The 16,032-nt window shown below is 45.1% G+C and overlaps 1 protein-coding gene across 1 annotated transcript; it reads right to left on the reverse strand.

The window, feature by feature from the left end:
- Positions 1-6,064: 6,064 nt before the first annotated feature.
- On the reverse strand, positions 6,065-16,014 carry LOC123044774 (peptidyl-prolyl cis-trans isomerase FKBP20-2, chloroplastic). The gene is made up of 7 exons (XM_044467660.1): positions 15,801-16,014; positions 15,653-15,728; positions 8,916-9,130; positions 8,344-8,453; positions 7,797-7,905; positions 7,495-7,571; positions 6,065-6,422 (listed from the first exon to the last, which is right to left on the reverse strand). The coding sequence occupies exons 1-7, from the start codon at positions 15,844-15,846 to the stop codon at positions 6,303-6,305; spliced, it is 753 nt and encodes a 250-aa protein (XP_044323595.1). The 5' UTR covers positions 15,847-16,014; the 3' UTR covers positions 6,065-6,302.
- Positions 16,015-16,032: the final 18 nt, after the last annotated feature.

Consider the following 16,032-nt stretch of genomic DNA (forward strand, 5'->3'; position numbering starts at 1 on the left):
ACCGCACGCTTGGTTTCATTAATAACTAGAGACCGATCAGTGGAAGTTTTTTGGGAACCGAGATAATTAAAACACGAAGCACCAAACCGTTCGGTTCGGGGGAACCGAATGCCCACCCCTATCGCTAGCATCTATATGATAAAGTACCCGGGCCGACATGACTAGTCATAAACCCAAGGTGGCGCTAACTTACAGGGATCGATATACATGATCTAGCAATGAACGTGTCAATCAACAACGTATGAACCCAACTCGTAGCAAGCTACTGGGACTTAAAGGAACAACGTGTGACATTTCCCCAAAGGGACAGACACAGGAACGAAGAAGGACACATGTCGGCTAGCCTAAGTGTTCTGGAGCAGTAGCAAGCTACCATGGCTCGGTGGAAGCACTAGGAGACATTTCCTGGTAAGAGAGGCTACCAAGAATAAACAACTAGGTTGTCAGATCCCACACATACCAAGCATTTCAATAACATACACAAAATATGCTCGATATGTGCAAATACAACATGGCATCACAACAAAACTCTACGACTCAACGTATTTATTCAATAGGCTCCGAGGAGCCAAGTATTACTATCTTGGGTATCATGACCCAACATTCAGAGCATACAAGCCAAAAGCACATGCGGAAGCTTAACATGTCTGAGTACAGACAACTACAAAAGAAAATGGCTGGGAAGCCTGACTATCTATAAGATCCTGCCGAGGGCGCAAGATCGTAGCTGAGGTAACAAGCTAAACGTCGAAGTCCACGCGGAACTACTACTGAGACTGAAGTCTCTCTGCAAAAACATAAATTAAGAAAACATGAGTACAAATGTACCTAGCAGGACTTACATCAGAACTAGCTACATATGCATCATTATCAACAAAGGGGATGGTGGAGTTTAACTGCAACTAGCCAGCTTTGACTCGATGGCTATCTTGAACTAACTACAAGTAACTCTTTTGGGATGGCGCACACGAGTCCACATATTCACCATATCAATACACCACTATGGATCCACTCCCGTCTCCCTACGAGAACGCCATCCATAGCACTCATGCTTATCTTGCGTATTTTACAGTATCCACTTTTTCTTGTCTATGAACTATATAGGCAAGCCAGAGGTCCTTTACCACAGATGCGGCTATTAGAATAGATGATGTTAACCCTGCAGGGGTGTACTTCTTCACACATGCTCTCACCACTTATCGCCGTTTACACGACATGTACTCGGCAACCTTTAAGCGGAAGCCCAGCGAGGGTGTCGGCCACGACCTGACTAACCACACAAGTCCCTAGTCCAGGTTTATCGCCTATTCAGGTTCCATCTGCAGGGAATCCGACCGAGGTTTCAACATACGGCCCCGAACGATGTGTGCAGGGTTCCCGAGGCACCAAACGGGTGACTCAGTACACCGGGCCACGTGCCTACCGCATCAAAGCCCACCCCTCGAGTCAGCGCTGCGCACGGCCTCCAGCATACTACAAACACCAGAAACTACTTGCAACTCCCGGACAAAGGACATGGGCGGTTAATAAGTCGAGAGGGTCCATTGGTTTCGGGCCCAACGCATGGTAGTAGTTGTTCATGGATCACAAACACAGAACTTAGTTCCTGAGGACGGTTTCAACGAGACACCCACCATGTACTCCTACATGGCCTCTCACCGCTACCTTTACCAAATCATGTTCACACACTTAGCTCACACACAGTAGGACATGTTCATCACCATTCCAGTTCATCCACAATGAATCAGACCTGACTCAACTCTAAGAAGTAGCAGGCATGACAAACAAGCATGAATGAGTAGGAACATCAAGGCTCAAACAACTCCTACTCATGCTAGTGGGTTTCATCTATTTACTGTGGCAATGACAGGTCATGCAGAGGGAAGGGGTTCAACTACCACAACATGTAACAGATGTATTGTTGTTGTCCTAATGCAGTAAAAGAGAGCAAAAGCGAGAGAGTGGGATTTGTATCAGAACGAACAAGGGGCTTTTGCTTGCCTGGCACTTCTGAAGATAGTATAGTTCTTCATCGGTGTCATCGAACTCATCGCCGGAACACGTCTACTAAGAGGGAACAAATACCAGCAAACAAGGAAGAACACAATCAATGCAATGCACAATATGATGCCTGATCATGAGATGGCAATATGCTGTGATTTGAGCTAATGCAACTAAAAACCAGAAGGGTTTGAGTTATTTTGAACCCAAGGTTCAAGTTCAAAGTCAAACTATGAATTTATAAAGTGCATTGTCATGTGTTTATCTAACAGCAAGGTTAGGTTGTTTAAACATGCATGAAACCAGTACAGATGGATATATTGGATTCTTTTGATCATTTTTCATATATATAACTTATCATTCTGAGTTATGGTTGAATTTATATGATTTTTAGAAGTTTAAGGCATTTTCTGGAATTTTTAAATTATTTAAAATCCCAAAAATGTATTACTGCGTCATCATGAAGTTGGTGTGATGTCATCAGGTCAACAATGTCAGCCCAGGTCAAACCTGACACTAGGCCCACATGTCAATGTCTAACTAACTAACCTAAGTTAATTAGTACTAATCTAATCCTAAACTGGATTAGTTAAGGCCCTGGGCCCACATGTCAGTCACCTAGAGGGGTCAAACTGTGGTCAAATCTGGGTCAACTCACCAGAGTTCCCCCGCGGCTCGTCGCCGGTGGAGCCAGAGACGGCGGAGGGCGTCGGGTTTCGCCCTCCGGCGACCAAAAGAGCAGTGGAGGGGCTCTGCGGGACACCTAGGCTCGCGTGCATCCATTGCGGAAGGCGGCAGTAGCTATGGTGCACTACACCGACGGCGGCGATGGCAGGTGTGGTGGCCGGAGCTCGACGAGCTCGGGCACAAGGGATACGGTGCACTAGCGAGCGACCTGAGGCATGCTGCGGCTTCCTAGGGATGCCGGAGCGTGATGACCCACAAGTATAGGGGATCTATCGTAGTCCTTTCGATAAGTAAGAGTGTCGAACCCAACGAGGAGCAGAAGGAAATGACAAGTGGTTTTCAGTAAGGTATTCTCTACAAGCACTGAAATTGTAGGTAACAGATAGTTTTGTGATAAGATAATTTGTAACGGGTGACAAGCAAAGAAAGTAAATAAAGTGCAGCAAGGTGGCCCAATCCTTTTTGTAGCAAAGGACAAGCCTGGACAATTTCTTATAATGAGAAAAGCGCTCCCGAGGACACATGGGAATTATCGTCAAGCTAGTTTTCATCACGCTCATATGATTCGCGTTCGTTACTTTGATAATTTGATATGTGGGTGGACCGGTGCTTGGGTATTGCCCTTCCTTGGACAAGCATCCCACTTATGATTAACCCCTATTGCAAGCATCCGCAACTACAAAAGAAGTATTATGGTAAACCTAACCATAGCATGAAACAAGTGGATCCAAATCAGCCCCTTATGAAGCAACGCATAAACTAGGGTTTAAGCTTCTGTCACTCTAGCAACCCATCATCTACTTATTACTTCCCAATGCCTTCCTCTAGGCCCAAATAATGGTGAAGTGTCATGTAGTCGATGTTCACATAACACCACTAGAGGAGAGACAACATACATCTCATCAAAATATCGAACGAATACCAAATTCACATGACTACTAATAGCAAGACTTCACCCATGTCCTCAGGAACAAACGTAACTACTCACAAATCATATTCATGTTCATGATCAGAGGAGTATTAATATGCATTAAGAATCTAAACATATGATCTTCCACCAAATAAACCAATTAGCATCAACTACAAGGAGTAATCAACACTACTAGCAACCCACAGGTACCAATTTGTGGTTTTGATACAAGATTGGATACAAGAGATGGACTAGGGTTTGAGAGGAGACCCATTGTGCCCAATTTGTCCGCCGCGGCCGTGGCGTCCGCAACGCTCGTAGCCAAGGGTGGAGAGATCGATGGGAGAGGGAACGGCGCCGCTGTTTTGTCCTTCCCTTCTTGAGAGCCATAGAGGATGAGGGTTGACGAAGATCGACGCGCTGGCTACTACTTCAGGTTCGCGCAAGTGACTTCTACCTGGCGCGCCAAAGATGTCGGCGTGAGAGCACGACCACCTATGGGGCATGGGTGCCCCTTTGTGGTTCGGCATGGGGACGGCCACGTTGCACAAAGAACAGAAGCAACAGGGAACAACGCGGCGATGGACTCTTTCTTTTTACCCAGGTTCGGGCCGCTTTGCAGCATAAAACCGTACTCCTGCTATGGTGGATTGATCTGGAGGAGGATGAAGGCGCGGAGTGCACTAGCTCAGCAAGGGTGCCTAGGGAATGCAACCACGCGTACACAAGTGTAAGAGGTCGAAATGTTCGAACCCTTTGCTAGGTTACCTTGGGCCTCCTTTTATAGGTTAAGGGGTGACCACGGTGGCAAAACAGTCATTTGAGTGTGATTAGATAGCTAACAGTGCTATCATATCTAACTCTGACAGTTAGGACAAAGTGCATTGAATGCACTGCTAGGTGTCCTGCTGAGGGTGAAGCCCAGCAGGCTTGCCGCGCCGCTTATCTGCCTGACACGCCTCCTGGAGGGTGTCAATAAATCTAATCTCTTCTCCTCTATGCCGCCACGTGCCAGATAAGATCCACCTGGCTACTTAGTACCTTGACACCACACTGATTAGCGACTCGGGTGCGATGAGGTGGAGCGGCGACGTCTTGGTGAAGGCTCCTCGGCAAAGGAGCTTGGCGGAGTTTGGTCTTGGTGGTCCCGGCAACCCTGTCGGGGCGAATCTGGACCTGTCCTCATGCACGGCCTCGACCTGGCCAGGCTCTCCTACCAGGCAAGGGAGGCCTTCCCAAGGTGGCTTTCTGCTATCTTGTTCTTCTTGGATCTCTGGTGTGCCCGGCAAGGGCAATTTACCGGCAAGTCTGCGCACTGGCCAGAGGGAAACAAATACCCCTATCTGTGTACACCGACAACCATGTATTTAGAAAATATTGATCTTGCATTTGAAAAATGTTAAATGTGTACAGAAAAAACATTGACCTTGTATTAAACAATGTTAATCTTGTATTAAAAAATGTTAATCAAGTATTTGAAAAATGTTAAATAGTATAGAAAAAATGTTGCCCATGTATTAAAAAACATAGGAAACTTGTATTTTAAAAATATTAAACGTGCATTAGGAAAAGACATATACCAAAAATGCACAATGTGTATGGAAAAAATAGACATAAAAAATACTCCTTCCGTCCTACAATATAAGTCATTTTTTGCAAGCTATGCCAGTTTAAAAAATGTCTTATTTATGGGACGAAGGGGATATAAGATTTCAAAAACAATAAATTATCAATGTCTTATTTATGGGACAAAGGGGATATAAGATTTCAAAAAAATGTCTTATTTATGGAAAAGAAGAAAGAGAAGAAAAATAACCAATGAAAACCGGGGAAACAGCCAAGAAAACAAAGAAAAATATATGAACCAAAGAAAAATTGTGAAAGAAACAAAGGAAACATGTAAGAACCATGACAAATGAAGAAAAATGATGAAAAAATTAAAAAAAATCAAATAAACCATAAAGAAAAAAAAATAGAAAACAAAACACAATTGAAATCCCGGGAACGAAAAAAAACTGCGAATATGGACTGGCCTAGTAGCTACAGATTTTTGGGTCTACATTTTATTTCTAAAAATGTTTACCCTATTTGATTAATATTTATGGTTTAACTATAATTGTGTTATTTGTCTCAAGAAAAAATTATAATTGTGTTATTTGTATCAAATTCAGAGAACGTATATTATAGCTTCCTAACATTATAGGAACCCTAAATACTTGTTTCTAAGATATTTCATCAAATGAATCCCTCATCAATTTGAATAGATCAAAGGTCAATGCTTTTATTGAAACTGTATTTTTTAATTAGAGTTTTGTCTCTTAGGAAAACTTGAATGTCAAATTATCCTCAATTTCAAACTAACAGTAAATCAACATGATGGTTATGAGATTATTATGATGTACAATCAATTTCCTAGTTATTTTACTACTACTAATATGCGGCTGTTACATTACCGACATTTCTGAATGTACAATTGAAGGTATTGAGGTGTGCATCATCTGTGGAGAAAGGTACCAGTGTGCCCCCGCATCATAGGATTCATGACAATGGTATAATCAAGCATTTGGCTACACAGATACAACAGCTCCCTCTCTTTTCCTTCTACGATTTTTTATGTTGCCATGTACAACAATAGCTAACAATTTTTTCCTACAGGGTTGTAGGAGGAGAATGCTGCACCGGTCGGGACTAACAGACCAGATGATCAAGTGCAGACAACATCAGAGTAGAAAGCTATTGTCCTCCGCTGGCAGTCCTGCACCGAGAGTAGCTCGACGTCGAATACTTCAAACTGTTTCGCGCTAAAGAACGTCGATGGCCCAACCTTCAGCAAACAAAACATATATGTCAGAAACTGTGTACCATATTTGCTCTTGACAGTGACTGGTACTCTATTCTTATGCCAACGATATCCGTATGAGGCAGCATCGCAGATGAGTAAAGATCTGAGCTGCAGCCACTATAAGCTGGTTCGGTGGGATCTATGAAATTATTTTGATTCCTATATAACTAGATTTTTTCCCTTGTTGTTTCTTCGTAAACAGCCGTCTTGTTTACCATTAGCATCATCTGCACACTAATCTTAAACCCCTCACATTTTTCCTTCTGATTCGTCATTCATATTGCCTCCATAAAATGTTTGTCCAGACGTGAGCTTCTTCAGCTAAGTTCTTCAGGCTTTATGGAACTTAGTATTATATTCTCACCGCAAAGATATTTCCAAATAAGGTGCCTCGAACTATGTCTATATTTAACACAAATACTTTTTGGATGGACAGAAATATTCTTGCTACAGGAAGTATAGTTCACTTTAATTCAGGAAATCAAATCTTCTTGTCTCCAGACCACTGCCATTGCTGGGCTGATTTACTTTGTTTCCCAACGTTTCTGTTTAGTACTCCATCCGTTCCTAAATATTTTGTCTTTCTAGAGATTTCAACAAATGACTACATACGGAGCAAAATGAGTGAATCTATACTCTAGAATATGTCTACATATATCCGTATGTGGTAGTCTATTTGAAATCTCTAAAAAGACAAATATTTAGGAACGGAGGGAGTATTTTGTACTCCTAAGTATCACTACTACTGGTCCCATAAGAAAAGAACCCTACTAATAAGATCAGTGAAACAATGGTCGCACCATGCAACTAGATAGTTTGCAATCTATCTTAGAATAAGTCATCCTACCAATTTACCCTTTGCCTCTACCCAAGTTGTGAGCATAAGTTTATCCACCAGTTCTACGGTTATACGAGTTTAAATATTGAATATAGCAGGACAGGGTCAGTGATGATTTCTGATTAGTGTAACAGCAAGTACATACAGAACAAGGTAAAATACACAAGAAGTCAACAAGTGAAAAATGCTGCCATGCAAGAGATGACAGTCACTTACAGGAGGACCAAGCTCAGGAGGTATAATTAGTCTTCTCTTCCCCCCTGGCTTCATGTCCCGAATCCCCTCTTCAAAACCTGCATCAAGAAAGCCTGAAATAAGTTGTGGCGTTACAACGATATGTCCTGAGAAGGCGAGAAGTTCATCAGAATAACCAGGCCGAGGATAGTTTTGCAAGCCCAGTCCCAGTTTAGAATATTATTGACAATGAAGACTACGAAATAGCTAGGCATAGTTCAGTCCGGTGTTCAACATTCTAGAAGACCAAAGGAGGACATATCATGTAACTAGTGAATACTTTCCTGGAACTAATGATTTGTTGCCTAGCCGAATTTTGGCAGGCGAACCCTGGATGTAGGTGTTATCTATCCTTCGTCCTGATTCGTTGTAGCCCACATAGTGAAATATAACCTGTAATTTGGCGGATGGAAGTCAGCATCACACAAGAAGAATAGAACAATAACATATGCTGCAAATATTTATAAACTAAATGTAGTTCCTTATATTAGTCACCAATTTACAAAGAAATAAAATTGAAATTACTTATTTTGCTTTAGACTTCTATTAGTGAAAATGTAATTGCAACATTATTACCCAATATCCCTAATCATCCTTTAGTAGTATATAATAACAATGGAAGAACCAACTGGTCCATGCTTAACAAAAAAACATGAGAACGAGATTGACAAATTACGTGAAACGTGTTCACACACAAGAAATTAAACATGAAATAACAAACAGTTAATTCCTATCCAAAAAAAAGAAAACATGAATGCCAGATCACACACATTTTTTTCGTTTCGAAAAGAGATCAGGCAGACATAAATATATTATAATTCAGGGAATAACCTGCTGACCATCCTTTGGGCAATCGCCCGTACCAACTTTGACGTCCTCATATATTAATCCAGAGTCCCGAGTTATATAGTTATCGGGTGTCACTACTTTGACCTGAAAACCTGAAATGCATTTAGTCAATATAAAGCGTGATATTTAATTAGTCATCCAGGTTCCAGAATTATAAGATAGAAACAAAAACCATATCAACAGCGATTCCCTGAATAACGAAACACCAACTGACTAAAGTGTAAAATGCTGATGATCCGAAACTTGCATCTGACTTGCAAATGAACAAGCGTAGGCGGTAGGCACAAAAAGAAGGCTACAAATAGATCCATTGATTATTCTTTTATGGAAAAGGAAATCCATCGATATTTGTGCAAGTGAAAAATTAGCTTGCATAGTTTGGAATCAAGTAAATTGAGTTGCAGCCTATATCCAAAAGAATTTTGGTGGTGACAACCAAACCAGTTGAGGCAGGCTAGGTATATGCATGGACAAGAAACATAAATAATCCCTGATCTAAACGCTCTTATATTTCTTTGCGGAGGGAGTACTACATAGATAATGTACATGATCACCTTCTCTGATAAAGTTTGGGAAATCATCAGGTGCACGGTTGGCTTCCTGGATCTTCTTGTTCTGCTGAAGCAAGCGTCTTTCGTCATAAGGATTTATGGTCTTGGTCTTGGCGTGGGCGGAGAAGGGCAGTGAGAGCGTGGGCGTAGCCAGGAGCAGAGCAAGAGCCGCCCGCTTCCCGATCTTGAGCTCACCATTCCTGTCTCCACCCAAGACACTGGAGTTTGCATTAACAAAACCAGGTCAAATACAACACAAGATATAACGATGAAATGTGTGATATTTTATGTTTTTTTTTCTAGAGCAGAATAGCTCTAGTTTACCAAACAAGCAAGGCTTATTAGACTGTATATTTACATAGAGCTTCTGTACGTAACTGGCCTCCATGGCCTCTCCGTTTTTGGCGTCTCACCCGCTGGCCTCCATGGCCGCCGCCGCCGCCTCTAGTCTTCATCGACATCGCCGCGCCGCCGGCGCCCTACTGCGCCACCGCTCCGCCGCCTCTAGGCTTCAATGACGTTACCGCGCCGCCGCTCCGTCCTCGCCTCCCCCCACCCCCCCTGCCGCAAGCATACGGGGGTCACGCGACCTATGGTGCCCCGCGCACGGCCACCTCCTGGTGGGGCTACCTGTTGGAAATATGCCCTAGAGGCAATAATAAATTGGTTATTATCATATTTCCCTGTTCATGATAAACGTCTATTATCCATGCTAGAATTGTATTGATCGGAAACTCAGATACATGTGTGGATACATAGGCAACACCGTGTCCCTAGTGAGCCTCTACTAGACTAGATCGTTGATCAAAAGATGATTAAGGTTTCCTAACCGTAGACATGTGTTGTCACTTGATAACGGGATCACATCATTAGGAGAATGATGTGATGGACAAGATCCATCCGTTAGCTTGGCATATGATCATTCAGTTTATTGCTATTGCCTTCTTAATGTCAAATACATATTCATTCAACCAGGAGATCATGCAACTCCCGGACTCCGGAGGAATACCTTGTGTGCTATCAAACGTCACAACGTAACTGAGTGATCATAAAGATGCTCTACAGGTATCTCCGAAGGTGTCTATTGAGTTGGCGTGAATCGAGATTGGGATTTGTCACTCCGCATGACAGAGAGGTATCTCTGGATCCTCTCGGTGATACACATCACAAGAAGCTTGCAAGCAATGTGACTAAGGAGTTAGTTACAAGATGGTGTATTACGAAACGAGTAAAGAGACTTGCCGGTAACGAGATTAAACTAGGTATAGAGATACCGACGATCGAATCTCGGGCAAGTAACATACCGACAGACAAAGGGAATTAGTATCTTGTCATAAAGGTTCAACCGATAAAAGATTTTCGTGGAATATGTAGGAATCAATATGGGCATCCAGGTCCCGCTATTGGTTATTGACCGGAGAGGTGTCTCGGTCATGACTACATAATTCCAGAACCCGTAGGGTCGCAGGATTAACGTTCGTTGACGCTAAGGTAGTATTGGGATATTTGATGAGTGATAACCAAATATTGTTCAGAGTCCTGGATGAGATCCCGGACGTCACGAGGAGTCTCGGAATGGTCGAGAGGTAAAGATTTATATATGGGAAGTCATATTTTGGGTTCCAGAAAAAGGTGCAATTTTTTCGGTATTCTACCGGAAAGCTTCCAGAAGGTTCCGGAAGTCCACAAGTGGGTTCCCACGACCCAAGGGCTAGCATGGGCTGCGGGGATGCACCCTGGCCTTATTGGGCTAGGCGCACCAAGTCCTCATGACCGGAGAGGTGTCTCGGTCATGACTACATAATTCCGAAATTCGTAGGGTCGCACGCTTAACGTCATAGACGCTAGAGTAGAATTGGGATATTTGTTGAGTGGTAACCAAATATTGTTCGGAGTCCCGGATGAAATCCCGGACGTCACAAGGAGTCTCAGAATGATCGAGAGGTAAAGATTTATATATGGGAAGTCATATTTTGGGTTCCGGAAAAAGGTGCAGTTTTTTCGGTATTGTACCGGGAAGCTTCCAGAAGGTTCTGGAGGGGTCCGGAAGTCCACAAGTGGGTTCACCACGACGCAAGGGCTAGCATGGGCTGCGGGGAGGCATCCTGGCCTTATTGGGCTAGGCGCACCAAGTCCTCAAAAGCCCATATGGCTAGGGAAGGCAAAAAAGGAAGGAGTCCTAGTAGGAATAGGATTGGACTTGGAGTCCAAGTCCTCCCCCCCTTGGCTACGCCCTAGGGCTTGGAGGGGCTGTTTCCCACGCCCCTCCACCTACATATAGAGGGGAGGGGGCGCCCCAAGAGGATACACCAAGCCCTTGGCGCCCCTCTCTCTCCCGTTACTCCGTAGTTCCACCGCCTCGTCCCGGCGACGCTTAGCGAAGCGCTGTCGGTGCTCCATCACCATCACCACCACCACGCCGTCATGTTGGTTGTGATCCCATCTATTTCTCCTCTCCTGCTTGCTGGATCAAGAAGGAGGAGACGTCATTGAGCCGCACGTGTGCTAAACTCGGAGGTGTCGTCCGTTCGGCACTAGATCGGTTGGATCATGATCGGATCGCGAAGAGTACGACTACATCAACCGCGTGATAAACGCTTCCGCTTAGCGATCTACAAGTGTATGTAGATGCTCTCCCCCTCTCGTAGCTATGCATCTCCATGGATAGATCTTGCGTGTGCGTAGAAATTTTTTGTTTTCCATGCAACGTTCCCCAACAGTGGCATCATGAGGCAGGTCTATGCGTAGATGATATGCACGAGTAGAACACAAAGAAGTTGTGGGCGGTGATGTTCATACTGCTTACCACCAACGTCTTATTTTGATTCGGCGGCATTGTGGGATGAAGCGGCCCGAATCAACCTTACATGTCCACGCACATGAGACCGGTTCCACCGGCTGAAATGCAACTTGTTTTGCATAAAGGTGGCTGGCGGGTGTCTGTTTCTCCTACTTTAGTTGAATCGATTGACTACGGCCGGTCCTTGAAGAAGGTTAAAACAACAAACTTGATAATCACCGTTGTGGTTTTGCGTAGGTAATAATGGTATTTGCTAGTTGCCCGTAGCAGCCACGTAAAACTTGCAACAACAAAGTAGAGAACGTCTAACTTGTTTTTGCAGGGTATGTTGTGATGTGATATGATCAAGACGTGATGTGATATACATTGTTGTATGAGATGATCATGTTTTGTAATATTGACAACCGGCAGGAGCCTTAGGGTTGTCTCTTAATTATTGTATGAAATGCAAGCGACATGTAATTGCTTTACTTCATCGCTATGTGTTAGCAATAGTTGTAGAAGCAATAGTTGGCGAGACGACCCCGACGCAACCATGGAGATTAAGGCGTCGAGCCGGTGACGATGGAGATCATGCCGATGCTTTGGAGATGGAGATCAAAAGCACAAGATGATGATGGCCATATCATATCGCATATTTTGATTGCATGTGATGTTTATCCTTTATGCATATTATTTTGCTTAGAACAACGGTAACATTATAAGATGATCCCTTCACTTAATTTCAAGATAAAGGTGTTCTCCCTGAGTATGCACCATTGCCAAAGTTTGTCGTTTCGAAGCACCACGTGATGATCGGGTGTGATAGACTCTACGTTCACATACAACGGGTGTAAGCCAGTTTTGCACACGCAAAATACTTGGGTTAAACTTGATGAGCCTAGCATGTACAGACATGGTCTCGGAATACTAGAGACCGAAAGGTCGAACATTAGTCATATAGTTGATATGATCAACATAAAGATGTTCACCATTGAAGACTACTCCATCTCACATGATGATCGGACATGGTTTAGTTGATTTGAATCATATATCCATTGTTTTTAAGGCGTCCCGCCTTGGACGCTTAGGCGACGCTTAGGCGATAAGGCGCCCCCCCAGCGCCTTACAAATATGCCCGCCTTAGGCGCTTAGGCGTCCGCCTTAGGCGCTTAGGCGTCGCCTAGGCGATAAGGCGCCCCCCCAGCGCCTTAGGTCGCCTTACCGCCTTAAAAACTATGCATATATCACTTAGACAACTTGATGGATGTTGGTTTAAGTGGGAGTTCATTAGTAATTTGATTAACTGAACTAAGATTTATCATGAACATAGTCAAAATGTCTTTGCAAATTATGTTGTAGTTTAATAGCTCGAGATGTAGCTTCCACTTTTTTTTGATACGTTCATAGAGAAAACTAAGTTGAAAGATGATGGTAGCAATAATGCGGACTAGGTCCGTGATCTGAGGATTATCCTCATTGCTGCACAGAAGAATTATGTCCTTGATGCACAACTAGGTGACAGACCTGCTGCAGGAGCTGATGCAGGCGTTATAAACGTTTAACAAGCTCGATCTGATGACTACTTGATAGTTTAGTGCGCCATGCCTTACGGCTTAGAATCGGGGCTCCAAAGACGTTTTGGACGCCTCGAGCTTCTGGATGAGCAGTCGTCGGTGTCCCCTCGGGCGTTAGACGATGGGTGTGCACGGGACGTCGATCGGGGTTGCCTGCCCCATGCACCCGCTCGTGACGCCTCCCCATCACCTGGCTCGCCGACGGAGCTGGCCGAGCCGGCCCCCGCCTCTTCGGCCCAGCGTGGGCCTGGTCCGACGCCTGCGTCAGCCGAGCCGACCTCTGCCTCGTCCCCTTCGGCCCCGCTTCGGCCGAGCTGGCCTCCGCCCCGTCCTCGCCAGGCCGTTCGCCTTGCCCGGCCGGATCTCCCGTGCTGCCGGACGTGTCACCGGTGCACGTGGCTTCTGAACCTGGGGAACGGTCTGTGTCGTCGTCGCCATCTTCATCGACCTCGCCTCCGACGCCACCTCCGCCACCTACCGCTATTCTGCGTCCTCGTACACGCAGCCAGAGTGGTATTGTTCGGCCGAAGGAGCGCACTGACGGCGCGGTTGCGTGGATTGCGGCGCGTGTGGCACATGCAGATGCTGAACCCATTGCTGAGCCTCGGCATTTTTAGGCGGCTCTTCGGATTCCTCACTGGCGTAGTGCCATGGAGCAGGAGTTTCAGGCCCTACAGAGGAACGATACTTGGCGCCGGGTTCCTCCTGTGTCTGGTGTCAACATTATTGACTCCAAGTGGGTGTTTAAGGTCAAGAAGCATGCTGACGGTTCTATTGAGCGATACAGGGCACGACTTGTGGCCAAAGGTTTCAAGCAAAGGTATGGTCTTGATTATGAGGATACCTTCAATCCAGTTGTCAAACCTACCACCATTCGTCTGCTTCTGTCCTTTGGCTGTTGCCAAAGGGTGGTTTCTGCATCAGCTTGATGTTCAGAATGCTTTTCTTCATGGGGTCTTGGAGGAAGAGGTTTACATGCGGCAACCTCCAGGTTTTGTTGATCTTGCTCGTCCACATCATTTGTGTCATCTTGTTAAGGCGTTTTATGGACTTAAGTAGGCTCCTCATGCATGGCATGCACGACTTGGCTCGGTTCTTCGACGTCATGGATTTGCTCTATCCACTGCTGACACGTCTCTGTTCCTGTTCCATCGTCCTGAGGTTACTATGTATCTGCTGGTTTATGTTGATGTCATTATTCTTATCAGCTCCTCAGTGACTGTCGCTGATCATCTGTTCTCTGCTCGGAGTGATCACTTTGCTGTCAAGGATCTGGGTGCTCTCCATTACTTGCTTGGTCTGGAGGTCTCACGGTCATCCGCTGGCCTGACTCTCACTCAGCATAAGTATTCCCTGGACTTGCTGCGACGTGCTTGTATGTTGCAATGCAAGCATGCTACCACTCCTATGTCTGCAACTGATCGGTTATTGGCCTTGGATGGTGCTTTGCTTCCTTTAGATGATGCTACTGAGTACCGCAACATTGTTGGTGGCTTACAGTACTTGACTATCACACGGCCAGACATATCCTATGAGGTAAAGCGTGTGTGCCAGTTCTTCATGCTCCTCAGACTTCACACTGGTCAGTTGTGAAGCGTATACTGCGTTATCTTTCCCATACTGTCTCATATGGCTTGCTCTCCGGTCTACCTCGTTGAGTGCTCTCTCGGCGTTCTCTGATGCGGATTGGGCTGCTCGCCTGGATGATAGGCGATCAACGGGGGGTTATGTTGTCTTTTTTGGTCCCAACTTGATCGCCTGGAGTGCGCGCAAGCAGGCCACAGTTTCTCGGAGTAGCACTAAAGCAGAGTATAAGGCAGTTGCCAATGCCACAGCTGAGCTTATCTGGATACAATCTTTGTTGAGAGAGTTGGGAGTCTCTCAAGATCAGCCACCGGTCCTTTGGTGTGACAATATTGGTGCGGCATATTTTTTGTCCAATCCAGTTTTCCATGCTCGAACCAAGCACATCGAAATTGACTGGGAACATGTTGCATAGAAGCTTCTTTATATCAAGTTTATCTCCTCCAAAGATTAACTTGCTGACATCTTCACGAAGCCATTTCCACAACCTCGTTTGAAGGTTGTAGACGCAATCTTAACTTGCTTTGTACTTCAGGCCACAGTTAAGATTGAGGAAGGGTGTTAGACGGTATATTTACATAGAGCTTCTATACGTACCTGTATATTTATTGTATTTGTACACGTTGTGTGCTCCTATATATAAAAAGACACACCCGTATTAGGGTGTCGTGCAGTTTTCCACAACCCTAATCTTTACAAGGCTAGCGACCAAAACATATATATGAAAAAAAATCAAAATAAAATGAGAAGGAGGGTCTAAATTTGTTGAGAGGCGAGGTAAAACAAAGTTGATGATTTACCATAATAGCCTCTTCCCGTGGCGCCTAGCAGCTGCGGATGCCGTCGTGGAACTGGACCTGGAGGGAGCAACCAGTCCTGCAAGAAGCGCGAGAGAAATGAGCAAATGAAGAGCTCGTTCATGGAGATGGAAGGGAGGGGAGGCCTCACGGCTGCAAGAGGATAGGGTGGAGCGGGAGGAGGACACCAGCTCCATCTCCTTCTCCTCCAATCCCACGCACTTGCTTTGACCCACCCCGCACTCGCACTCACTCGCAGTCGCAGGTGAATGAAGAAGCACAAGGAAGAAGGGGATAATTGAGCCAAAGAAACCGACGATAGGGTTTTTGGGTTCTGCCTGCGTACGTGAGCTCGGTGTAGGCGCCGAGGTGGACCGCGCCCA

Source organism: Triticum aestivum, chromosome 2B (genome assembly GCF_018294505.1).
Source record: "Triticum aestivum cultivar Chinese Spring chromosome 2B, IWGSC CS RefSeq v2.1, whole genome shotgun sequence".
Taxonomy (NCBI): domain Eukaryota; kingdom Viridiplantae; phylum Streptophyta; class Magnoliopsida; order Poales; family Poaceae; genus Triticum; species Triticum aestivum.

Excerpts from the sequence above, each read along its gene's own strand:
- LOC123044774 (XM_044467660.1), bottom strand. The coding sequence starts at position 15,846 with ATGGAGCTGGTGTCCTCCTCCCGCTCCACCCTATCCTCTTGCAGCC. Across the intron at positions 7,906-8,343 it reads GCCCAAAGGATGGTCAGCAG|GTTATATTTCACTATGTGGG; the intron begins GTTATTCCCTGA and ends GCCAAATTACAG. Across the intron at positions 7,572-7,796 it reads CAACAAATCATTAGTTCCAG|GTTTTGAAGAGGGGATTCGG; the intron begins GAAAGTATTCAC and ends TTCTTGATGCAG.